The 26,841-nt window shown below is 27.1% G+C and overlaps 3 protein-coding genes across 3 annotated transcripts; 2 read left to right on the top strand and 1 right to left on the bottom strand.

Moving 5' to 3' along the window:
- Positions 1-31: 31 nt before the first annotated feature.
- Positions 32-5,174, bottom strand: LOC103580855 (Y+L amino acid transporter 2). Its single transcript, XM_008562761.2, has 10 exons — positions 4,511-5,174; positions 3,557-3,779; positions 3,370-3,485; positions 3,161-3,286; positions 2,731-2,875; positions 2,546-2,669; positions 1,152-1,352; positions 906-1,055; positions 650-827; positions 32-374 (listed from the first exon to the last, which is right to left on the bottom strand). The coding sequence occupies exons 1-10, from the start codon at positions 4,647-4,649 to the stop codon at positions 313-315; spliced, it is 1,464 nt and encodes a 487-aa protein (XP_008560983.1). The 5' UTR covers positions 4,650-5,174; the 3' UTR covers positions 32-312.
- A 1,386-nt stretch (positions 5,175-6,560) lies between these two features.
- On the top strand, positions 6,561-13,937 carry LOC103580856 (FK506-binding protein 5). Its single transcript, XM_014440388.2, has 4 exons — positions 6,561-6,860; positions 6,963-7,169; positions 9,168-12,315; positions 13,310-13,937. The coding sequence occupies exons 2-4, from the start codon at positions 7,047-7,049 to the stop codon at positions 13,645-13,647; spliced, it is 3,609 nt and encodes a 1,202-aa protein (XP_014295874.1). The 5' UTR covers positions 6,561-6,860; positions 6,963-7,046; the 3' UTR covers positions 13,648-13,937.
- A 1,429-nt stretch (positions 13,938-15,366) lies between these two features.
- Positions 15,367-19,723, top strand: LOC103580857 (DNA replication licensing factor Mcm6). Its single transcript, XM_008562764.1, has 6 exons — positions 15,367-15,627; positions 16,620-16,763; positions 16,850-17,114; positions 17,208-17,410; positions 17,805-18,003; positions 18,101-19,723. The coding sequence occupies exons 1-6, from the start codon at positions 15,536-15,538 to the stop codon at positions 19,661-19,663; spliced, it is 2,466 nt and encodes an 821-aa protein (XP_008560986.1). The 5' UTR covers positions 15,367-15,535; the 3' UTR covers positions 19,664-19,723.
- Positions 19,724-26,841: the final 7,118 nt, after the last annotated feature.

Here is a 26,841-nt window from a genome sequence, read left to right as displayed (position 1 = left end):
CTGTAAATGAAGGTATTGAATTAGAAATAAATAGTTGACACAAAAAATATGTATTTTAAAAAAATGTATACAAGGTTATAATGGATAATAAAAATAAATATTGTAGCAATAAAAAATCAGTTAATTCAGTTATTTTAAAAAAATGTTAAAATTGTCAGTATATAAAAACGTATGTTTTGTAGCATAAAAATAAAATTAGCGAATTGGTAATTACTAAAAGTATCAAAAAAAAAAAAAATCACGCGGTTATAAAATTGAGATTAAAAAATATTAAAAATAAATAATTTATTTAATTGATTTATCTAATTATTTTTAATCGTCTTTTTCCTCTCTGGCAGCCATAAATAATTTTTGTACCGTGTGCGTCGCTTTTTCTGTAACACAAAAATCAAATCATTAATTTATTTTTTTGAAATAAATTACTAAGTAGCGAAGTACGAAATTTAAAATTCAAATTCTGTCTAAACTATCAGATTTATATAAAATATGAATAAGACCTTCTTTGTAGAGAATTAAATTTTCTACAAAAATGTTCATATTAATTTTTGTGGTATCTTTGATAGTTTAGTCAGAATTTCAATATCAAAGATAAACAAAACCAAAATAAAACTTTAAAAAATGATTAATTAGTAAAATAATTAAAAATTACCATTTAATTTAAGAAACCATAATGGTTTATTTTTCCATACAATACCAGCAAAATAAGCCGGCACACCCGATAATGTTATCAGTGCGCCCATGCCAACTTCAATTGGTCGTTCTAGACACGGTACTATTACTAAAAATGCACAAATGATAACAAATACTATTGGCACCCAAATTGGTATCTATAAAACAAATAATAATTATTAAATCGTTAATTACTTGATAGTCATTAATTATTAACAGTTAATTAATTAACTTACCTTAATAGGTCGCGGCATAGTCGGGCGCTTGTACCTCAGCCATAAAATTCCCGCGACTGATATCATGATGAAAAATGATTCGACGATACTACAGTATGTTATCAGTACGAAAATATCACTTGTACATAACATCATCAATGACAATATACACTAATTAATAAAAAAAATTAATTAATTAATTAAATACTTTTTAAAAAATTTATATAAGAAAAAAAATTCAGTCAAGTCTTAAAAATAAAAAATTACCAAGAAAACTAAAGCAGGTGTTGGTGAAAATCTTTTTACATTAATATGACTTAACATTGCTGGAAAATGTCCATTACGTGCACCGACAAAACACATACGTGATGATGTCATAATATGGACACTTAAACCGCCAAATGCTGATGTTGCTACTAATACTGGCATTATCCATGACATTACACCTAATAGTTTATCTGCCAGTGTCTGAATTAAAAATTTTTAATATCTAATTAATAATTGATTGTTTAAATTAATAATTGGATGTAGATAAGCAGTAACGTGTCAATCCACAAAAAATAGAGTTTCGTTTTTTTTTTTTTACTAAATGATTACTTAGTAAGTAAAAAATTTTTTAAATCATAAAATAAAAAAAATTGTTGACACAAATAAATTATCGGGGGTAAAATTTTTTGTGAAATCGAGTCAAGTAACTTGAGTTTAAATACTAGAGCAGAGGACAGTCATTAATTAGAATTAAAATTCAAATAATTTACTGCGTTACTGCAACAAATAATAAATAAACTTTTTTAAATTTCAATTTAAAATTTCGCTAAAAAAAATCAATCTCCAAATTATAAAAATAATAATTTTATATTAATTATTAATAATTAATTAATTGATATAATTATTATAAATATATTTATTATATATGAATATATATATAATGTTAAATAAATATAAAGAAAGATGTCAAAGACATCCATTACGTAAAGATTCATCAATAACTGGTGACAGGAAGTAATTCAAAAAATTTTTTTGAGTAATCTGGCGTTAAAAAAAATTTTTGTAAATCATAAAATAAAAAAAATTATTGACACAAATAAATTATCTGGGATAAAAATTTTTATAAAATCGAGTTAAGTAACTTGAGTTTAAATACTAAATTGCAGAGGACCAGTCATTAACTATAATTAAAATTCAAGTAATTTGCTACGTTATTGCAACAAATAATAAATAAACTTTTCTTATTACGTTTTTAATTTTTTCGTAATTAACTTTTTACGTTACAATATTTATGCTGTAATTATTTTAGCAGTACAGTCTCAAGTTACTTGAGATTCATTGTATTTAATAGACAAGTACGATTAGTAATTTTGCAAAACCGAGTCAAGTCTTCCGAAACGTTTTTGATAATTAAATTTGCTATTTTATATTTCGTAATACAAAGTTTTAGTTGATTTTTTATAGATTTGGTTATTTCAGATCCTCAAACTATTATATTTTTTTTGTGGACATGATTAATAAAAGCACATGGAAGCAATTTGTGCTCGAATAATTTCCAGATAAATTTTATTAAAAATAGTTTTAAATTTTTGAACCGAATTTTCTCAAAATGACGTCTATGTTGGTTGATACGTTATTGCTTATCTACGTCAATTTATTGATTTATTAATTACCACAGCAATAGCACTTGAGGCGATCATTGTCGTCGGATCAAGGACTGCAAGATACGCAACGTTTGCTAGCGCGTATATTATTGTTACTAATGGCAGTGATATATAAATAGCACGTGGTAAATTTCTAGAAATTCATTAAATTACATTATTAATTAATTAATTTATTTATTTATTTATGGACTTACTTGTAAGGATCTTTTAATTCTTCAGTCATAAAATTTAAATAATTCCATCCAGAATATGAAAATATACCGGAATAAAATGCAATTGCTATTTTACCGGGATCTTTTGTCGTTTTTTCAAAGGCATTTTCATAATTTTCAGTATGTCCTGTAAAAAAATTTTTTTTTTTTTTAATGAAAATTGTTTCTTAATTTTATGTAAAATTTATTTATATAAATTAATATTCTTGTTAAACTATTGAGTTTACATAAAAATTTATAAGGACCTTTTTTGTAGAGAATTTAATTCTCTATAAAATTTATCTCAAACTTTTTTTTATCACACGAATTTTTCTTGTCCAAATTAACGAAAAACAAAATATAAGTGATTTATCTCCAAACAATAAATTAAAATTTTTAATTAAATTAATTAATTAATATAATAAAGATATACCTAAGCACAACCATGTTAATCCAGCAATAATAATAATAACTAATGCACTTATTTTAGCAAACATAATAATATTTTGCATTTTAGAAGTTTCTTTAACGTCATAACAATTTATGAAAGTCAATAAACCTGTAAGAAAAATTATTTTATTTATTTATCACTTTCGTAATTAACTAATTAATTAATTAAAATAAAAATAAATATTAACATACATATCGTACAAGCAGCTAATAAACGTACACTTTCATCAGGTATTGTACAATTTTGAAAAAATGGTTGCAGTACATATTCAGCAAATGTTAAGGCCATTATTGCATTTGTTGTTGGTCTAAAAAATTAATTAATTAATTAATTTAATTGATTAAATTATATATTTATGATGGGAGTTAATTTACTTACACAAATATTAAATTAGCGGCCCATAAATATAAAAATGATGGTAGTTCACCGAAGGCCTCATGAATGTAAGCATAGTCGCCACCACTTCGAGGTATACTTGTACCTAATTCAGCATAACATAGTGCACCTATCATTGATAATAATCCACATAATATCCATACTATCAATGATAATCCAACGCTACCGACTTCTTGAATTACTCCTTTTGGTGATATGAAAATACCTGTAATATTTTTAAAATATTTATGTATTTTTAGGGTGGAGAATATTTTAGAAGCTTAAAAAAATTTATTGATGAAAATAATTGAATTGTCTAGGAGTGTAATAAAAATTACTAAGAGTAAAATGTTGTGTCTATGATTTTAATAATTATGATTGAGAGTTAATGGAATTTTCGAGGAGTTTGGAAAAAATGATTGGAAGTTAATTGAATTTTCTAGGAGCTTCGAAAACATTATTGAGAGTTAATTGAATTTTCTAAGAGCGCAAAGAAACTATTCAAAGTTAATTGAATTGTCTAGGAGTTTAGAAAAAATTAGTGGAAGTTAATTAAATTTTTTAGGAGCGTAATTATTCTTTTATTCTAGAATATTATCAACAATGAATATTTTAATTTCATGAATGAAATAAATTTAAAAAATTACTAGGCAAAGAATAAAGTTATAGAAAGTTAAGAAAAAATTCTAGGAGATTAAAAAAATTACAGAAGCATGAAAAAAATTCTAGTACTTCTAGTAAATATTCTAGAATATTATTAGTCATAGATTTCTTAATTGCATTAATGAAATAAACTTTAATTATTTAATAAAATTATCAGAGTAAAAAAAAGCTACAAAAGCTTAGAAAAAAATGCTAGAAGGTGAAAAAAAATTTCATTAAATCTAGAAAATATTCCAAAACACTAGTAGCCATAAATATATTACTATTATTAACGAAATGAATTTAAAAAATTACCAGAGCCAAAAATAATTCCTAAAATAATTGCAACACCCTCTAACAATCCTAATTGTTTTTTCATTTGAACTTTATCATTTTCTTTTAATTCACCACCATTTAACGCTTTTATTTCACTATCAACACTTTCTCTAACCATTTTTAAAATTTTAACAATTTACTTTTTCCCGCGCTTATTCAAATTAAAAATTAAAAAATTCAAATTTTTATTTATAAATTTTTAAAATTTATATTTGGTCACAGCTTTTTTTTCCTCAATTTTAATTATTATCTTAAGGATGTAGTTTTATTTATTAACTTCCATAAGGTAATGTTTATAAATTATACAAATCGTAGATATAGATATAGATATATAAATATAAATATATGTTTTTAATAAACGAATTTCAAGATAATAAGCTCTGATTTAAATGATAAATAACGAGTATTAAATTACATATATGTTTACTATTTATATATATATGTGTATAGTTATATTTAAACATGTATATCACATATCACATTCAGTTTAATACACGTGCGTTTGATAAAGCCGGAATGATATATATTATTACATCATTATTAACCTCTAAGTTAAATAAAATAAAATAAATAATAATAACAACAGACAAAGGAAATAATAATAATAGTGTAGAGGGTCTAGAGGAATTTTCCGTGAGGTCCGTGAGGGATTTTATTATTATTAAGCCAATGGAAATGAGTTGGGGGTTGATTGCTTCTGGCGGGAAATTTAAAATTCTTCCCAGTAGTTGATGATTTCATTTTTTTTCTTATTATCATCGCAATATCAGAAGATTTAAGGGAGAATTTAAATTGATAAGAATCTATTCCCAAGAATTTAATTTACTACAAGATTAGAAGAGAAATTTTTTCTTTAATTTTTGACAGCTCTGTCAGAATTTTAAGTTAAAGATTTTAAAAATAAAACTTGTTATTTAATATTTTTATTTATTTAATTTTTTCAAATTTACTCTCATCCCTCAAAAAAAATTTCCTATTCACTTAATAATTTTTTCCTAGTCTAGGAATTTTAAGAATTTCCTGAATTCCCACGAAAATTAATTCTTTATGATACTAAAGTTAGCCGACTTCTAATAATTTTAACATTTTTTTAAAAACGACAAATTTAAAAATTAAAATATTTCAGAAAATTGCACCTATAGTTTTTGAAATTTTCTACGTAAGCATTTTTTGAGTTTTTTTTTTTTACTTAATTAAATAGTTAAAAAAAAATTCAAAAATTTTTAATTGTCTGCTAAATTCCGGATCATTAATTCTTTTAGAATGATATTGAAAATAGCAAATGTCTAATAATTTTAGGATCATTTTTCAAAACGATAAATTATAAGAAAAATATTCGAAAAAATTGCACCTACAGTTTTTGTAATTTTCTAAATGTGCATATTTTTAGCTTTTTTTTTCTAACTGATTTGTTGAAAAAAAAAAAAAATCAAAAAGTTGCTGATCGTCTATCAATTTCGAGATCATTTTTTTAGTTCATACCACACCTCAAAAAAATTTTCTTATATCTAGTAATTTTTTCCTCGTCTAGGAATTTTCTAAATTTCCACGAAAATTAATTTTTTATATCCATTCCGACCATTAAAAAAAATTTTCTCACATCTAGTAATTTTTCTTAGATTAGTAATTTTAAAAATTATCTGCGTTTTTACAAAAATTACATCAAAAAATTTTTCTCGTATCAAGTAAATTTTTAGTCAAAAATATGTTTGAAAATCCCTAAATTTTCCCTAAAACCACTTTTCGAAATTTACTCCCTCCTTCAATAAATTTTATTTGAAAGTTAGTTCCTCTAACATTAATTTTTTAAATTTCCCCCCACTCCTAGTAAATTTTTTCAAATCCGAGATTTTTCAAACTATCCACAAAAATAAATTCCAAAAATCCTGCCCCATTTTTAACAAAAATTTCCCCATGTTTAGTAAATTTTTCCCGCCCTAGTAATTTTAAAAAACTTTTATTCCCTATTAAAATTAATTCCCAAAACTGCCGGGTGATCACGTGGCGCTTCAGTTATCCGAGCGTCATCTCACACGCACTATATATATTTAAACACACTCCATACACACATATATACACATATTTACGTGTACGTATACTATGATTTATATTACACATACACATTGATACATAATATATATATATTTACATATAAAAAGATACATGTATGGATTTAATATTTACACTTGCAAACATATATTACAATAAATAAACCAAAAGTATTTAATTTTAAAAATTAAATATATTATCCAGCCCGTATGTACTTTTACGTACTTCAACAAAATAATAGTAATAATAATAATAATAATTAATAATAACAATTATTTGTGTAAGTATTTTTTCTACGCTAATATGTAACCATAACCTGCGCTTGTTCTAAATTTTTATAAAAAAAAACTTAATTATGAAGTAATAAATGATATTTTTTTAGCTCTTACTTAAAAATTATTTCTCGCAAACTTATTTAACAAATGATTATTTTAAAAATTTAAATGGATTATCAGCAATAATAACAATGGAATCAAATCCGTACAAAGCAATGGCTGGAGTTAAACTCAGTGATAATTATAATATAAATACAAATGACAATGAATATGTTTATGTTACTAAATCTGAATTGCAAGATCATGAAAATATGGTAAGATTAATTATTATTATTATTATTATTCAAATTTTCCCGCTTATTTTTTTGGAATATTTAAATTTTCCCGCTAAAAAAATTTTTTTTTATTTCGCTTGGAATTCTATATTAGCTTATAGATTTTCTAAATTTATCTGATGGTTTTAAGTATTTTTTTTTTCCGAATTATTTTGAGGACACTTTTTGAATTATGTAATGGCGGGATGTGAAAAGTCGAAAAATTTTTTTGACAAATGGTGGAAAATTATTTTTGATTTAAAAAAATTGCAGGAAATTTAATGAGCTTTAAAATGAGTATAAACATGACATATTTATTTTTTATGGCTTATATAATTTATATATATTTGTATATATAGAAAGTGATCGACCCAGTGAATGATTATTATTTAATTTTTAACTACATCATTTAGATTTTTATCATAATTATAAAGGAAATTTTTTATCGCTGGTTAATTGACAATTTTTAGAGCTTCAGTTTTAATTTTGTTGCCTCCTACATTAAAATATTGAATATACGACCGGTTATTCACTGGTTCAGAGGCCAATTATTGGCTTAGTCACCTCATTCATATGAAAGTAGAGATTTCATTTAAAATTGCCAAAAAATTTATTGAAGTATAGATTAAAAAATGCTTTCAAATAAATATCAGAAAATGTCAGGAAATAATAAATATACTGGAAAAATCAGGGAAAAGTCAGGAAATTTCATCACAAAGCTGAAGAAATTTTTACTTTATTTTCTTTTGACTGAAAAAATCCGATAATTTTTTTTTTTACGTCGAAACTGTTCAAAAATTAGCGCCGCGCGAATGCGATTGCAATATTGTCTTGGAAAAAATTGTTAGAAATGGATTCCAATAGTGAAAAAATAAAGCAAATTTAATTAAAAAGGCTGGTAGAAAAAAAAGTCTTAGCAGAAACCAATATTCAGGTACTTAAGGCAATTAACCTGTATATTGACAAGTTATAAAACCAAAAACATTAAAAGTATAGATAAGTATTGAACTAATAAGATTTACATACTTGATTAATATTTTATAGATATTCTATAAAACGTTCTTATTTATGAAATTTATTCTGGTGAAAATAAAAAATTGATTTATATTTTATTATTGAGTATGTTATCTAAAAATATAGATTTAAAATGAAAAATGAAAAATTATTTATTTAGTAACTAAGAAAAATCCTATGAACATTGACAAATAATAAAATAAAGTTTCATTTAACGACGATGTTTATTATTTATTGAACTGACTGATACCATTTTATTTTTAATTAAATAAATATTTCCAATGATTTAATATTCCTACATATGATTAGAGAAATTTTTAATTATTTGACTGGAATACCTGGAATAGTCAGAGAATTTCAGTTTCAAAAAATCTGTGATCACCATGTTGTATGTACTTAAATACATGTACAATATAATTCATGATATATATATATATATATATCATGAATTTTTAAAAATAAGCATGGGTTGTTGGTACTCATTTTGAAGGGCATTAAAATTTCTACTTTTTAAAAGAATCAAAACATTTTTATCTGCTATTTATAAAAAATTATACGTCAAATAAACGAGAAACAGATTTCTCAAAAAATCTTTAATTAAAAAAATAAATATAATTTTACAGTAGTACATCAGTAGTCAAGCTTTAGGTAATAAAAAAAAAAATATTGAAATTTTTTTTCCATCATAATTTGAAAAGTAAAAAAGTTTGATGAAATTTATAAAACAATGATACAGAATTATAGGAAATTAAATGCCCTTTAAAATGAGTACAAACATAATATACATATTGTCCATAGTTTCAAAGATATACATACATTTTAATTTATCTACATAAACCCAGATATATATATGATTATAAATAAATGAAAATGAGTATACATTGATGGTACTCATTTTAAAGGGCATCAAATTCTCTTTTTTTTTCATCCAATAGAAAAATTTTTTTCCTCATAAACTTGATAAATATTTGATGTTTTTTTTAGGAAATGGGTGACATGAGTGAAGCAAATCATGAAACTATGTATTTTGACAGTAACGTCAATTTAAAAACAACCGAGGAGTCTGTCGAGGAGTTCGATCCTGACCTCAGTTCTTTAATCCGCATAAAGCAAGAGTGGAAAGAACCGAGTTCATTACCTACCACTCACTCAAGTACTCCCTTGAAACAAGAGCACGAATTTTACGAGTTTTCCGAGTCCCAAGATGCGGATGCAGAAGAGGAAGAAATCGTCGAAGAAGAATACGAGTACGAAACGTTCGAAGAATCTGAGGAATTTAAAGAAGAAGCTGTGAAACAAGAAGGTCAAGCAGACCTAGAGCAAGAATATTATCAACAAGAATATCAAGGCACAGTTCAAGATCATGATCAAGAGCAAGAACGAGAACAAGAACAAGACCAAGAACCACAACAAGATCAAGAACCAGAACCAGATCCAGATGAAGAAACAATCGCAACTTTCGTTACCGCTTCCGGTAAACAATTAGCTCTTTATGCTGTCGAGCATACCGATGACGTATTTGCCGTTGCAGCTTACGATGGATCAGGAAATCCTCCAAGTAATTTTCAATTCGTCATGAAAGCTGATGTTGAACGTTTAATTGGTCAAGGTGCTGTAAGAACTGTCAAAAAACCATCGTCGATAAAACAGCAGACGTATTTAGGTGACGCGTCGGCCATCTTGCCCCATAATAATAATAAATTATTCAAAGAAGAACCAGATTTAATTGATGTGCCATCGCCGTCTTTTGAAAAACATAATCCTAATGAAGACAGTAGTCATTATAATACTCAACTTCATCATCATCAATTAGATCCAGACAATGATGAAGTTGAAGACGATCTAACCTATCAGTTTCTTGAATCACAATCGAATTCATTTGAAACTGCCGGTAATTCTGTTGAATCATACGATGGTAAAAATTCAGTGGAATCAATGTCTCAATCAGATCTGGCATCTAATAATAATAATGATAGGGTTAATGATAATGACAATGATAATGATGATGATGATATAATAACAGTACAACATTTATTGTATGATCAATCGGAATCCGAATTAACATTTGACGATATTAAATCAATAGATTTTACTATGATACCGGAGAAATCAATCAGAAGTAATCAGAAATTAATAGAAATTGGAATGTCATTAGGTAAAATAAAATCTAATTCATTAATTGGAAATGAATGTAATTTAATGGATATTGAATCAAGATCTAATTCAATGGAAGTTAGATCTAATTCATTTGATATTGGAACTAAATCAATGGATATTGGATCTAGTAATTTAAGTAAATCTGATGGTATGGATACACGAAAATCAGATTCTAATTTAATGGATATTGGATCTGAATCAAGATCTAATTCAATGGATACATTAAGATCAGTATCTAATTTAATGGATACTAAATCAAATTCATTAAAATCTCAATTGAGTAAAACTCATTCATTGGATATTGGATCTAATTTAATAAAATCAAAATCAAATTTAATGGATATTGAATCTAATTCAATGGAAAGTGATCACAATATTATTGATGATTCGAATTCTATAGATATGAGTTCTAATATCGACGATTCTAATTTAATGGATGATTCAAATTTAATGGAAATTGAAAATAATTCAATGGAAATTGATAAAATAGATAAAATGAATACTTGTAATTTAAAGGTTAGATCCAATTCAGACATTGGATCTAAACTATTGGATATTGGATCTAATAATAAATCAAGGTCATTATTAAAACGCACATATGAAATAATAAAACATAGCGATAATGAACCGATAACACAAGTATTAGATCCAGTTACGGTTAATAGTCTAATACAATCGGTCGATAAAACAGAGCAAGTACGTCAGACAAAACGTTCAAAGCACATGCCGCGCGCTCTTTTGGGCTGTAAAACAAATACTTTTGATTCGAAAAATTCAACTGTTTTTATTCACGGATCCACTGCGTTAATTTGCTGTCCGATTCAGCCAATAAAGAAGACCAAGGAGAGGGACGGCAAGGATGAGGAGAAGAAGGGGGATCAAGAGAATGGTGGTGGTACGGGTGAAGAAGGAGAGGGAGAGGAAAAGGATAAGGAAAAAGAAAAGGAGGAAAAAGAAAAAACAGTTTGTAAATTAAAAAGACCGCCGAGGAAACAGCAGTTGAAAATAAATGACCGAGCGGACTCGGAGATAATTATTCAGCAGGCGGTAATGGAGGAAAATTTCGAAGAGATGTCGCCTCCTGTACGCAAACGGGGACGGAGAAAAAAAACACGCGGTGAAGTTGGGGTCAAAAAGTATAGGAATGAAAAAGATGGCAAGGATGGAAGGGGGAGAGGGAGGAAGAGAAAATCGAGGATCGAGGTCATTGATCTGGATGAGGAGGAAGAGGTTGCGAGACATATCGAAGAGATTACGATTGATGATGCAAAGGAGAAGGGATCGAGTGACAAGGAAAATGAGATAATTATGCTGGAGTCGGAGGAAGAACAGGAGGAAGAGGAAGAAGAAGAAGAAGAAGAAGAGGAAGAAGAGGAGGAAGTTTGGAAATGCAAGCATTGTAGGAGAAGTTTTAAACAGAAGAGGGCGATGGATACTCATGCTAGAGTATGTCCGAAAAGTCCGAGGAGGAATGAGGGAGAGAAACGAGAGAAAGGAGAGAAGAGTGTAAAAGGAAGTATGGGAAAAGAGGAGAAAAAGGAGAAAAAATACGTTTGTAAAATTTGTAAAGAAACTTTTGATGTTGTGGTGGCGCTGGCGAGACATGTTAGGTCGCATTATAAGAAAAATGTTGTTGAGGAAGAAGAGGAGGAGGAGGAAGAGGTCGGGGGTGAAGTTGAAGCTGAGGAAGAAGAGGAAGAAATTGTGGAAGAAGTTGAGATGGTGGTGGAAGAGTATGAGGAGATAGAGGAGAGAGAGGAGGATGAGGAAGAGATTAAAGAAGGAAAGAGAGAAGAAAAAGAAACAGAAGAAGAAGAGAGAGGAGAAAAAGGAAAAAAAGGAGTCAAAAAGGTGAATAGGAAGAGAAGGTGGGGACCTTTACAGAAGAAGTTAAGGTGCATGGAATGTAGAAAGTGGTTCAATAGTGAGGCGTTGTTGGCTACGCATTATTTAAAACATGATACTAAAGCTACTGGTAAGATTTTGTTTTTTATTTTAATTTGGGAAAATGATAAGGTCATATATGACTAGAAATAATTATAAATGACCAAGTATGATCGTTGATGATTAAGTATAATTATGTATGACTGGTCATAATTATGTGTGACTAGGCACGATGATATACAGTCAGATATAATTGTATTTAACCAGATGTAATCATATTTGACAAGAGGTCATATACGATTAAATATGATCAGGCCTGGTCATTGAGGATTAGGTATCATTATATATGACTTATGACTAGTCGTAATTATGGTTGATCAGATATGATCATATATGGTCATGCAATATAATATGATCAGGTATACTTATGTCTGACCAAGTATGATTGCATATGATCAGGCACAATAATACATAGTCAAATGTGATCAGATGTAAATAAATTTGGATATGGGTCATATACCATTAAATATGACCATATATGATCAGGTATGGTCATAGGTAATCAGTATACACGGTCATATATGGCAAATTGTGATCATATATAACCATTTGTGGTTGTGTATAATCAGATATGGATATATATCACCAGTCGCGATTATTTATGATCATATATGATCATTAGTGAGTATGTATGATCAGATATGATCATATAAGGTTTTATGTGGTTATATATGATCATTTGTGATGTTGTGTGATCAGATATGACCATCTGCAATTGGGTATGATCAGATATGATCATAAACGACTAATCGCGATTATTTATGATCATATATGACGATTGGTGATTGTCTTTGATCAGATACGATCATTTGTGATTGAGTATAATCACATATGACAATTCGTGATTGTGTAATGATCAGATATAATCATATCTGGTTACATATGATTATATATGGCCATGCTCGATCACACTTGAGTATTTTTTTAAAAAATTACTAATTGTCATAAAATTTATAAATTTTTTTTTCAATAATTTAATCGTAATCATATAAAAAAATTAATTATATTTATTTTAAAATTTACAGATAAACAAATGAAATACTGCTACATATGTAAAGAATTAATAAAATCTAAACTCCTGTATTTACGGCACATGCAACTTCACATAACAAAGTCTCCAAAAAAAACATTAAAGTCACCTGAAAATTCAGTAGTAGTAAAAAAATCACCGCCGATTGAAAAACCGTTACCCGTAAGACGGACCACCAGATCATCAATATCTGCATCAGCGCCATCAACATCTCAAGCTCCCAAAAATGATAAAAATAATAAATCGTTAGATAAAAAAAAAGTAAACAAATCATCACCTAGTAATAGCAACAAATTGTCATTAAGAAAAAGTGGTCGACAAAAAAAATTATGATTTGTTTTATTATTATTAATTTACCATAATATTATAATTATTATTACTATTACTATTATTATAATTACATATTCAATAATTAATTTTTTTAGTTTTAAAATCCAAAGTAACGTTTATTGCTTACAAATGTTATTTTACAACAACAAAAAATATATAATGTATCTTAATGTAATATAAATTAATATTAAATAAAATAATAAATAAATAGATTAATCATTTTTATGAATGATAATAATAATGATCATTAATTAATTAATTGATTAATAAATAACCCAGTAAATGTGGGCCTTTGACGCAATATAAAAAAAAAATTATATTGTTTATTAAAAAAAAAGTAAAAAAAAAAATAGGCATCAGATTAATGAATTTTTTTAGTATAAAATTTTTTAAATTTAATTAATTGCTAGTTACTAGACAATGATTATTAATTATTGAAATTATAATACGACCGGTGTAAAAAAAAAGACACAAATATTTTTATTATTTTTTTTGTAAAAGGAAATAATTAATTAAATTTTTTTAGTTTTTATTGTTAATGAGACAATTAGTTATTAATTAATTTGCGAAGTTTAATTTGTTTGAATGTATTGAGTTTTTTTTTTGTAAATAGTTTTAATATAAAAGTGAATTATTAAATAAAAATTAAAATATATTGTGTTTTTTTTATTATTAATTAATTAATTAATTAAGGAACTAATTGATTAATAAATTCATTAACAATCCTGCAGAATTCTCAAGCATAAGAATTTTTTAAAATTAATTTTTGGGAAAGGGTAAAGAATCAATCAATTTAATGATTAAAATTTTTTATTAATTATTGAAAGTTAATTTATTAATTAATCATTAAAGGGATTTTTTTTTTATTTTTCAAAGTATAGACTTTTTTTGTACAAATATATATCCTGGAGGTGAGTGGAAAAATTTCAATTAATAATGTATGTAAATTTTTTAATTAACTTTTTTATAATCGTGAAGTTACCAGACAATACCAGACAATCAACAATTTTTGAATTTTTTTTTCAAGAATTTAATTTAAAAATAAAAAAACGAGAAATATGCAGATGTAGAAAGTTACAACAACTCTATGTGCAATTTGTTGAAATTTTTTTTTTTTAATTTTTTTTATCAAAAAAGTAAATTTAAAAAAAAAATTGTTGAAAAATTGCACGTACAGTTTATGAAGTTTTCGACATGTGCATTTTTTTAGAAAAAATTTTTTTTTATTTCAAATGTCTGCCAACTTTGCTATCATGAAGTCAACAGACAATTTAGAAATTTCGGATTTTTTTTTTAACAAATCAAGTACAAAAAAAAAAAATAAAAACCAAAGATATGCACATGCGGAAAATTTGAAAAACTATGGGTGCAATTTTTTCAAATATTTTTTTTTTATAACTTATTATTTAAAAAAAAAAATTTTTATCATTGGACGTCGATTAATTTCGGTATCATGGTTAATTTTAGTATCATAATTTTTCTTAATTAATTTAATAGTTTAAAAAAAATTTAATTAATTTATTTATATTCAAATTATCTGATGGTTAATTAATGAATTTATTAAGTAATTCATTTCTTAAGTCATTTATTTATTTATTTTTTAAATTATTAATAGCAAATTAATTATTGACTATATTTAATTTTTAAATAAAAATTAACAAGATGGTCGTTCGCGCGCTTTTTTACCAAAGTCAAAATGGCGGATGTGAGAATCATTCCCGCGAAAAACGTGGAGAGACGCTTTGTTATTCTATTGAATTGAGGTTCTGTACAGTTTACTTGTTGATTGTGTCTTACTTGTGCCTTCTTAAACTTAATTTATCGATTATTAATAATATAAGTAACATTTAAATTTAAAAAATAATTAGTAATTTAAAATATTTAAAATAAAATGGATTTAGCTGATTTGCAAGTTCGTCAAAACCGCGTTAAAGATGAAATAGGTGTTCAGTGTCAAAAATTATTCCAAACATTTCTCGAAGAGTAAGTTTTGATAATTAGTATAAATTTTAGAAAATTTTAAATTGATTTTTTCTCTTGTTGATTTGAATTTGCTGTTAATTCTCAAAATACCAGACATTGAAAAAATTAATCACTTTCAAATAAACAAATAAAATACTCATAGAAAAAAGTTTAAAAAATATTTTTGTATTCAAATTCAAAATTGTATTTTATTTGTAAGTAACTGAATTATAAAAATGAAAAAATTGTCTGATGTTTGCTATATTCAGCATCGTTTTGAAATTATATTTTATATGAGTACCCACATTACGATATTTAAGTTTTCAAAGAATACTTTTTGTAAATTAACAAAATTTATTTTTTTCAAAATTTTTATTAAAAATTTTTAATGATCTCAAAATTTCCTCTTCAAAAAGTACCCACATCACGATGTTTCAATTTTCCAAAATTACTCATTATAAATTTTGAAAACCTAGTTTTTTTAAAGTTTTCAATAAAAATTCTTAATGCTCTTGAAATTTCCTTTGCAACGAGTACCCACATCATAATATTTCAGTTTTACAAAAATTCTGTTCATAAATTTTCAAAATCTACTTTTTCAAAATCTTCATCAAATATTCTTAATACTTTTAAAATTTCCTCTTTAACGAGTACCCACATCATTAAATTTTTTTTTTTGACCAAAAACACCTTTTGCAAACTCAAATATTTTTATTTCAAAAGTTAAATTCAAAAAAATCAATTTTTGAAAATTTGATTCCTGATTCTTTAACCTTTTTCGATTCCGTTTCAAACGAGTACCCACATCATACATTTCTCAAAAGAAAAAATTTTCAAAACCACCTGCAAATTTTTCAAAAAATTTAAACTTCATTAAAACCCCGTCATGTGGGTACTCATTCTACCGGAAATTTACTTAGCTTTCGAAATATCTTATAAAAAATTTTAAAATACTCCCAGAAGTTCCTTATTATCATGCAACTCATAATCAATGGATTTATTTCTATGCCCAGATTTAAAGAAGATGACGAACTTAAGTATTTAGAAGCAGCTAAAGAACTAGTGAGCCCAGAAAGAAGTACTTTGGTCGTATCATTTGATGATGTTGAAAAATATAATCAAGTATTAGCTACGACAATTATCGAAGAATATTATCGGTAAGTAATTAATTAATTAACTTATAAAAATAATTTTATTTCATTATTAAGTCGTCTAATTTTATTTTTTTTTATTTTTCAAATAGAATTTACCCATACTTATGTCAAGCTGTTTGTAATTACGTTAAAGATTCTGGTGAATTAAGAAAAGAAAAAGAATGTTACGTTAGTTTAGTTGATGTACCGACGAGACATAAATTACGTGAATTGACGACTTCGAAAATTGGTACACTAATCAGAATATCTGGACAAGTTGTCAGAACACATCCAGTTCATCCTGAATTAATTCTTGGTACATTTGTTTGCGTTGATTGTAATGCGACTATTAAAAATGTTGAACAACAATTTAAGGTGATTATTATTTATAATTATTTTGCAATGGGGGAATAATTTTATTTTATTTCATGGGATGACGATGGGTTTTAATTTATTTCCTTGCTACAGTTTACCAACCCGACAATTTGCCACAATCCCGTGTGTGCTAACAGGCGGAGGTTTGTTCTGGACATCGATAATTCGGTGTTCGTTGACTTCCAAAAAGTCAGGATTCAAGAGACGCAGTCTGAGTTACCCAGAGGATGTATTCCGAGATCATTAGAAGTTATTCTTAGGGCTGAGACCGTGGAAACTGTTCAGGCTGGTGACAGGTAATTATTTTTTTCTTAATTTTTAATTACGGACTTTTGTAGCTTTTTAAATTTGCTTTCGAATGAGTACCAACATTGATATATTTAAATTTTTAAAAAATTTTCAAAATCACCTTTTTTCAGTTATCAAAAAATAATTTTTTTTAAATTTAATGCTGAATTCTTGGAGCCTTTAAAATTCTCTTTCAAGCGAGTACTCACATTCATATACTCACAAAATTTTTCAAATTTTAGTTTTGTCAAAATTTTCAAAAATTTTTTATGGACTAAAACCCTGTCATGTGGGTACTCATTTTACCGGAAATTTTTTCACTTATTCAAATTTTCTACCCATAGATCTCACAAATCAACTGCCTAGATCTAGTCGCTAATAATCACTTCTGCCATTTTCCAGATATGACTTCACTGGTACCCTGATCGTGGTTCCTGACGTCGGTCAACTAAATCTACCCGGCGCGAAAGCAGAAATAGGTTCTCGGCATAAATCCGGTGACCAAGGTGAAGGAGTTCGAGGTCTGAAATCTCTAGGAGTCCGTGATCTGAACTACAAACTAGCGTTCCTGGCTTGCAGTGTCACCGCGACCAGTCTCCGCGTAAGTAAAATAATTATTTACTTTAAAATTACTTGCATCTTTTATTTCCCGCGTAAAATATAAATAATTATAATAATAAAAAAAAAAATGTTTGAAGTTCGGTGGAACCGAAATGGCCATGGAGGACATCTCCCAGGAAATGATGAAACGTCAAATGACCGAAACCGAATGGAACAAAGTCTACGAAATGTCACGTGACAAAAATTTATATCAAAATTTAGTATCCTCCCTCTTCCCCTCGATCCACGGCAACGACGAGGTAAAAAAAGGCGTGACCCTGATGCTCTTCGGTGGCGTAGCCAAAAATACCCTCGAAGGCACGACCCTCCGTGGTGACATAAATTGTTGCATCGTCGGGGATCCCAGTACCGCAAAGTCCCAACTTCTTAAACAAATAACCGATATTTCTCCCCGCGCGGTCTATACTTCCGGTAAAGCTTCCAGTGCCGCGGGTTTGACTGCTGCCGTAGTTCGTGACGAGGAATCATCAGATTTTGTAATCGAAGCTGGCGCCCTGATGTTGGCAGACAATGGGATCTGTTGCATTGACGAGTTCGACAAAATGGATCCCAAAGATCAGGTGGCAATTCACGAAGCCATGGAACAGCAAACAATTTCTATAGCAAAGGCCGGAGTCAGAGCGACTTTGAATGCTCGTACTTCAATTTTAGCTGCCGCTAATCCCGTCGGAGGTCGTTACGATAGGTCGAAATCGCTTCAACAAAATGTCCAACTTACTGCTCCGATTATGTCGAGATTCGATTTGTTCTTTATTTTAGTTGACGAGTGCAACGAAGTCGTAGATAACGCGATTGCCAAAAAAATTGTTGACCTTCACAGCAACAATGTCGTCACTATCGATACGATTTATGATCAGGCAGAAATAATTCGTTACATTAATTTCGCGAAGCACTTTAAGCCGACGCTTACCGTCGAAGCTGCTGAGCTATTGGTCGAAAGTTACACGTCGCTACGTCAGAGAGAGGGCGTTGGTAGCAGCAAATCAACATGGAGGATCACAGTCAGGCAACTTGAGAGCTTGATCAGATTGTCCGAAGCACTTGCTAAGCTAGAGTGTGCCGACAAGGTCACGGTAAAACATGTCCAGGAAGCCAGAAGGTTGCTGAGTAAAAGTATCGTCAGAGTTGAGCAGCCGGACATTGATTTGGACGAAGACAACGTTGAGGAAGGGATGGATTTGGATGAAGCTCCACCTCTTATGGAAGCTTTCAATGCCATGGGTGGTAGTGGGGATAATGCGCAAAATGGGGATCAGGATAGTGGGGAGAACGGCCATGGTGGGGATGGAAATGAAGTATTTGAGCAGAAGAAGAAGTTGACGATGTCTTTTGAGGAATATAAAAATTTGTCTAATATGTTGGTGTTATACATGAGAAATGAGGAGGAGAGATTAGAGATTGAGGGTAAGGAAGGAATTAGAAAAACGGAATTGGTTGCTTGGTATCTTGATAAAATTCAGGATCAGATTGATTCGGAGGAGGAATTGCTGGAGAGGAAGGCGCTTGTGGAGAAAATTATTGACAGACTGATTTATCACGACCAAATTATTATTCCGTTGACTACCGGCGGGCTGGGAAATAGAGATGAGGAAGAGGATCCGATGCTGGTTGTTCATCCTAATTATGTTGTTGATGGATAGATTAGGTGGTTCTGTAATGATTTTTTTAAATAAACTTAAAATACATTTTTTTAATTAGAATTTTTTTTTAACTTTATTGGGTTTTTTTTTCACCCTAATAACACAGTTCGCTTAATAAAATCATTTGGTGAAGTTAAGAAAATATTTACTTAATAGATGACTAAATTACTTTAAAATGCCAACAAATCCAAATATTAAAGCAAAATATTGTTATATTAACTCTAATAAATATTACTAATACATAAAAAAATTTATTAATTTAGAATAAATATATTTGTTTGAGGTTAATAAATATATATTTAAACCTAATAATTATTGATTTAAAAAGTTGTGGTGCCAGACAGCAGCAGTGAGAGTAGTTCAGTGCTCACCACTAGATCGCGCCCACCTCTTGTAGTGTCCCTGGTAAGAAACTTATTTCAGAATTATTATATTCCCATTGTTTTAGAATATAAGTCGCAGTACTTCCAAATACTTTCGTTCACTTATATGATATTCATTGTTATCAAAATAATCGGTGTTTTTTATCTGTGCATAAAGTCGATCATCAGCTTTTACTTTTATGTCAATAAGTCGATAATGACTTCTATCAAATTTCGACCACTTAGGTCGAAGTATCTCAACCAATATTTTACACGGCTAAAATTAATTAAAAATAATATCTGATTACTTTTTTTCCCTCTTAATTTTTTTTTAAATTTGTTATCAAGCATCTGCGCCATTTTTAGTCGTAAGTCGAGGTATTTATTTTCGTGGATGTGATAGGAGGCAGATGTAAATTAACTCATGTCTTTTATTTCTCCCAATAATATCTCGTCCGCGTTGATTTTAATTTTAACAAGTTATTCGTGTAGTTCATTGTAATCAGCCCACTTTGATTTTACTTCATTTATTAATATTTCAATTCATCTGGTACATTGAACACGCTTTAAAGAATAATCAAGAAACTTTAATTCTATCTTCGCAATAGGTTTAAAAATTTTGTCTAGATGTTCGACTATATTCTGGCATTCATCCATTTGTCTAGCGATCTATTAACATAAACTTTATTGGCAATACACAGATAAAATTATAACTTTATACATTTTTTCATTAGGTTCTCTGCAATTTTCTTTTTCTTTTTGTTCTTCCAATTTCAAGAAATTTCCGCTCCTCCGTAGACTAACTATCCGAGTTAATGGAGTTCGACTGTAGTATCCGATCACTCATGTATTTGTAAATCTATATTTAATAAAAATTTGACTAAATATAGAAACAAATGGAGTGATCGGGTACTATAGGTCTTTACCTTACGCGTGTTGGATTTTTTTTCTCTCTAGAATTTAGAGATATTTCGAAAAATATTTAGTAAACTATGTAAATAATTACCAAATTATTTGGCAGCTTTATTTTTAAATTAAAAAAAAAAAAAAATAATTGATCTACTTAACAGTTTTTTTCCGTGTTCATTTTAAAATGAGAAGCCGTTATATGTTTCAAAATCATCCAAATGTTATATAGACTATGTATGTATGCATAGAATTATTCAACATGATTTAAATTTGGAACGCTGCCTTTATAAAATATAAGGCCATTCGCCTCTTCTCTTCTCTTCCATCTTCTAATAATGATATGAATAAAGAGATTTAAATATGTAACATTGTTAAATCATACTTTAACGTCCGAAATGATCATTAGCGTAAAAATTTATAATTAATCCGATTAAAAATGCTTGTACAATATATACTTTAGTAGCTTTAGATTATAGTCAAAGGGTTGATTAATTAAATCAACCCTTTGTACGAAAACTAAATTTTTGAACTTAAATAAAAAGTTTTTTTTTTTTATGAGAATTAAATTTTTCTCGTAAAATCGCCTCCATCTATAGGATAGATGTCACCTAATGGTTAATAAAGAAAATTTTAATTGTTTTAAGTCACTTTAAAATACGTAATCAAGCAAAATAACGAGGGTGAATTTAATAGACAATGATCTAAAGCAAAATCTTCATATCTGCTCACCCTAATCGCTAATCTGTATAATCTTTTCCCCAAATGAAATAGTTACAATTCTTTTCTCTCTTTATATGTAAGCAGCTGGATTACACGGTCTTTGAATACGAGGCACTTGACCTGGGGGAAAATTGTCATTGACATCAAGGATGATATGCGCATCAATACAATAATACACACAAGGGTGACTTACACTTGTATTTAATTCAACTTCCCCTTTTAAATTTACTATATCACATATTTTATATATTATTATTTATACTAAATATTTGTCTCACATAATTATTTATTGAATTTTATCTGAATGGTTTGTTCTTTTTTGCTGGAAAAAAATCATTTTTGGTTTTTCAATATCTAGCTACTTCGGGCATTATGACTCACCCCTCAAAATTTGGCAATAAAAATTTTATTGTTTATGTTAAATTTTTTTTTCATGCACTAAAAAAAATTTAATTTAAATCAAGAATTTACCTCAGCCAAGAATGTCATTATGAAGAAAAATTTTTTTTTTTTGGTTCAAGAATGTTCTTTTTTTAAAATTGATATTTTAAATTCAAGAAAAAATTTATTCGATTGATAAATTTAAATTCTTTACTCAAGTATAATTTTGTCAAAAAAAAAAATATTTTTGATTAGAGAACCTTAAACTCTTGTTTAAAATGTATTGCCGATTTGTAGCAAGAGTGGTAACAACTAAATTCAAGTATGTTTCTTGGGTTTAAAATACTCACACTTGACTATCCGAATTATGGAGAAAAGAGACTTCCGTACCGTTTTCATGTTATTTATAGTTGAAATTTGATGTTCCATTATCTAGGAACTATGTTAGCCTAGTGGATAGCAGACAAGTTTTCTAACTCAAAGGACGCAAGTTCAATCCCGTTTGAAGTCAATGTTTTTAAAAAATAAAGTTTGAACTATGAAGGGTAGATGTCCTCTAAAAGAATTATATTCTTCCAATAAGAATATCGCACTATTAACTAAAGATTCAAATAACTTGGTTCAAAATATTATAATTCTTTATTCAATAATAAATTTTATTCAACAGAGATTAAAATACTTAAATGATTAATTTATTATTTTTGATGCAAGTGTTTATTTTCATACAAGACAGGAATTAAATTTTGAATAAAAAAAAAATACTGATTCAAGTTAAATTTTTTATCTGCATGGAAATACTAATGATAAATTTTTCCGAGTAAGGGCTTAAGTCCAAAAAAAAACATTTTATTAAAATTTCTCAAGCGTCATAAAACCTTTAAATATAAATATTTATAAGCATATATACATGATAAAATTCACTTTATATATATCTCTTTTTACATATTTTCAAAGCATTCCAATATTTCGTCGAAATACCGCGAATATTAAAAAATAAATAAATAAATAAAAAAATATATATAATAACGTTAAAAAAAAAGGTATAAATTCTCCACAATATCCTCTCTCGTTTTCCTTTGTGATTCAACTCAATATAAATATACATATACATATTGTTTGATTCGCTGTGTGCTTTTTTATTGCATTTGCAAAAAAAAAAATAGAAAAAAAAGAATTTTTTTTTTTATCAATGTTAAAAGTCACTCGCACCAATGAAAATTGGTTATTCGATAAAAATAGAATTTGTGCTTTTAACGCTTGACAATATAACCATCCCCCTACTGAACAGCAATTTTTATTTATTTTTTATTTTATTTTTTTTTTTCTCGTTGTGTTGGTTGTTGGCATTCAAACACTCTCTCTCATCTCTACTGTCGCTTTTAGATTTTCCGGTACTCTCTTTTTCACCCACCAACCAGCATATCATCACCCTTCTACACGTTCTTTTAGTACGTAACACTGGTAGGGGTAACAAGGATAACAAGGGGAGAAAGAGGATGTCGGATGACTTTTATTGCCTTATCTGATGTTATGAATGCGATCAACGCCCAACAAACTATGTAACAGAGATCCTTTTATCCTGTACAAGTGGTTATGGTTTTATTTATTATTTTTTTTTTATCTTTTCTAACCATAAATCGATTTATCAACATCAATTATAAACCACCGTTAAATTTTTTTTTATCACAAATACTTAAGGACTTATCTAACAAATATCTAGTATACTTAATTAATTCATTTATTACTTAAAAAAAAAAAATTACTAAAAAAACCCAAGACAGGATTCGAACCGCAAATTTCAAGTTTACGAGCTACTGCAGTCTGTTAACATTTAAAAGGCTATAACTTTTTAACAATTGATTTTACGAAAAATTTCAATGAAATAAAATTTTTAGGAAATTTAATAAGCTAAAAATTATATATCTTTACATTTAATCATATTTTTGATATTCAAGAAGATATTAATCATCAAAGGCATAAGTATTAAATTAAATAATTTTCTTTGAATCAAAACTTGTGTTTAATAATGAAAAATCATAATAACAATACGATTGCAATAAATGAAAGTGGTTTTAAATGAAAGACACGAATATCGGTCACAGCCAAATTGACGTTAATAAAAATTTTCATTTATATTTGACTAAATATTATTATTACAAAACTTATAATGGTAATGTCAAAAGAATTTTAATAAAATTTTATTTATTTATTACTTAACATAATTGTTTTCGTTTCATAATTCAATTTATAAAGTTATATACATTAATGTATTTGATATAAAAGGTATTTAATAATATTATATAAATATCAAAAGAGCAACCGCAATTGAAGTCTTTATTAAAAATATAAGAAGATATAATAATTGAGAAAATTTTTTTTAAGTCGAGGGTCGAGAGAGTTAAGATAAATTGTAGTAAACATTTATATATATATATATATATATATATATATATATATATATATATATATATATAAATTTGAAGATAAGGTAAAAGTAAAGTCAGAGCTTTAGAAAATAGCTTGAGCTTTCATAACGCAACTACGGTATATATATATATATATATGGTGTTAAGCTCCGCCCGTTTACGTTTTCAAAAGGTATAGAGTATATACAAGACTAGGACTTCTACGACGGGTTATATTTACCCTCTATATATATATATATATATATATATATATATATATATATATATATGCATATATATAACATCGTTGGCATCCACGGCATTCCAATTAGCTCGCGAATCAAAAGAGCCCCACTGCCTTTGTGGGGTAACTCACCCTCCTCTTCTATCTCATATATATATATATATATATATATATATATATATATATATTCATCTCTCTTCTGTACTATTTGTCTCACTTTACTTTATATACTCATACATATGAAGCCAATATTCAATTTTATTTTTCTTCAAATTTTGTTATATTTATTATAACTTTTTGTTATATAATTAAATTAATAAACTTTGAAGGTCTTACATAATAAAAATAGGGTTTAATTTTATACATATATATTTTATTTTTTTTATACATTGACATAATTATACAATTTATTAAATAAATTATTTTTTATATACATTGATAAATTCATTTAAAAAAAAAATTTGGTCTTTAGTAATATATAATTATCATTATTACTATTAAAGTTTTTTTGTTTTTTTTTTTTTTTTATTGTAAGTTAATATTTAAGTATATATTTAATAATTTTTTTATTATAATTACTATACATTGATATTGTGTTTATCAATTAATTAACGCTATGAGAACGGAGATAAAAAATGTTTACTAACAGTTTTTTAAATTAACGAATCAAAAGTAACATAAATTTTAAGTCACTTTTTTAATTGAATTAGAAACTTTTTTTATTTGGATGCAAATATCTTGTAAAATATTTGAAATATAAGAAAAGTTGTTAAAACATGATGTTGCCTATTGAGTTCTCTACGAATTTGAATAAATAAAATTTTCTGTAAACTCAACGGTTTAAAAGTAACCGCGTGTAAAATGTACTGGCAGTTCATAAACTTGAAAGTCGCAGTTTGAATCCTGTTCAAAGTTTTAAAAAAAATTTTTTTTTTTCTCCGAATGAATTAATTGAATGATCCTCTGAATTATAAAAATTTGAATGAACAAATTTCAATACAAATATTATTAAAAAAAAAAAAAAATTCAAATTCCAATAGTAAAATTTAAATTTCGTAATTTTTCATAAACATCAATAATTTTATATGACTATAATATATTTACAAATTTGAACGTATATATATATATATATATATATATATATATACACATATTTATTTATTTCTCATAAATATTACATTATTAGTATTAAAAAAATATATATATTATGAATAATGATGGTTATGAATTTTTTTGTACACTAATAGCTGTTGAATATACATTATAATTAATAATGATAATTCGCAGAAATCTTCTTAAAATTACAAAATTCAAATTAAAAAGAAAATTCAATTTTATATACAGAAATTTACATCTACTTGAGAATATTTGTAAAGATAAATGAAGACAAAATTTTCAAATGAGTAAATTTAATTACATAAAAATTATTTTTCCTCAGGATAGAAATTATATATTTTCATAATTAGTTTTATATTTTTTAGTTATCTAACGCTATTTATCTCTGATAAATTTTCTTTAAATTTCGTTTTTTTTCTTAGTTATTTACATTTTAATGTCAAGTTCTTGAAATCGATCAGAAAACTACTTTTTTAGGAGCTTGACATTAAAATGTAAATAACTAAGAAAAAAAACGAAATTTAAAGAAAATTTATCAGAGATAATTTTTAAGAAATAAAATTGTCTACAAAAAAGATTCTATGATATTTTACGATAAGTCCAATAGTTTCACCGAAAAAGTAAAAAGATCTCGAAATTTACTTTAACTTGACTTCGAGCTCGAATAACTTTTGAACAGATGGATTTATCGAAAAATTATATGAAAACTTTTTTGTAGAGCGTTAAATTCCCTACGAAAATGTATGCTGAGCTTATTCGTACAATGAGCCATCGCCGAGGTAAAAAATTCCAAACTAAAAAATTATTTTTTTCCATGTTATTTAAATGGGAATTAAAAAAACCCGATGAGCCACCTCTTAATATTTATATTAAGAGGGTTTGCCATCTATTCTCTTTCTCACACACATGTGAACAAACGAAACGGTCCTTGTTGCGCTTACATTAGCAAATGGAAATTTCAAATGAGCCGTTCTCAGGTATAAACTGAAATTTCCGAACCGGAAGCATTTCATTCGATAAATAATAACTTTACGCATCGAA

The sequence above is a fragment of the Microplitis demolitor genome, chromosome 4, assembly GCF_026212275.2.
Source record: "Microplitis demolitor isolate Queensland-Clemson2020A chromosome 4, iyMicDemo2.1a, whole genome shotgun sequence".
Classification (NCBI taxonomy): domain Eukaryota; kingdom Metazoa; phylum Arthropoda; class Insecta; order Hymenoptera; family Braconidae; genus Microplitis; species Microplitis demolitor.
The sequence above is the reverse complement of the archived record's forward strand: the minus strand, read 5'-3'. Positions and strand labels throughout refer to the sequence as shown.

Coding starts and splice junctions, on each gene's coding strand:
- LOC103580855 (XM_008562761.2), bottom strand. CDS start 4,649: ATGGTTAGAGAAAGTGTTGATAGTGAAATAAAAGCGTTAAATGGTGGT. Junction 3,486..3,556: donor GCCGCTAATTTAATATTTGT/GTAAGTAAATTA, acceptor TTAATTTTTTAG/ACCAACAACAAATGCAATAA. Junction 2,670..2,730: donor GAATTAAAAGATCCTTACAA/GTAAGTCCATAA, acceptor ATGAATTTCTAG/AAATTTACCACGTGCTATTT.
- LOC103580856 (XM_014440388.2), top strand. CDS start 7,047: ATGGAATCAAATCCGTACAAAGCAATGGCTGGAGTTAAACTCAGTGAT. Junction 7,170..9,167: donor TGCAAGATCATGAAAATATG/GTAAGATTAATT, acceptor TGTTTTTTTTAG/GAAATGGGTGACATGAGTGA. Junction 12,316..13,309: donor ACATGATACTAAAGCTACTG/GTAAGATTTTGT, acceptor TAAAATTTACAG/ATAAACAAATGAAATACTGC.
- LOC103580857 (XM_008562764.1), top strand. CDS start 15,536: ATGGATTTAGCTGATTTGCAAGTTCGTCAAAACCGCGTTAAAGATGAA. Junction 15,628..16,619: donor TTCCAAACATTTCTCGAAGA/GTAAGTTTTGAT, acceptor TTCTATGCCCAG/ATTTAAAGAAGATGACGAAC. Junction 18,004..18,100: donor TCACCGCGACCAGTCTCCGC/GTAAGTAAAATA, acceptor AAATGTTTGAAG/TTCGGTGGAACCGAAATGGC.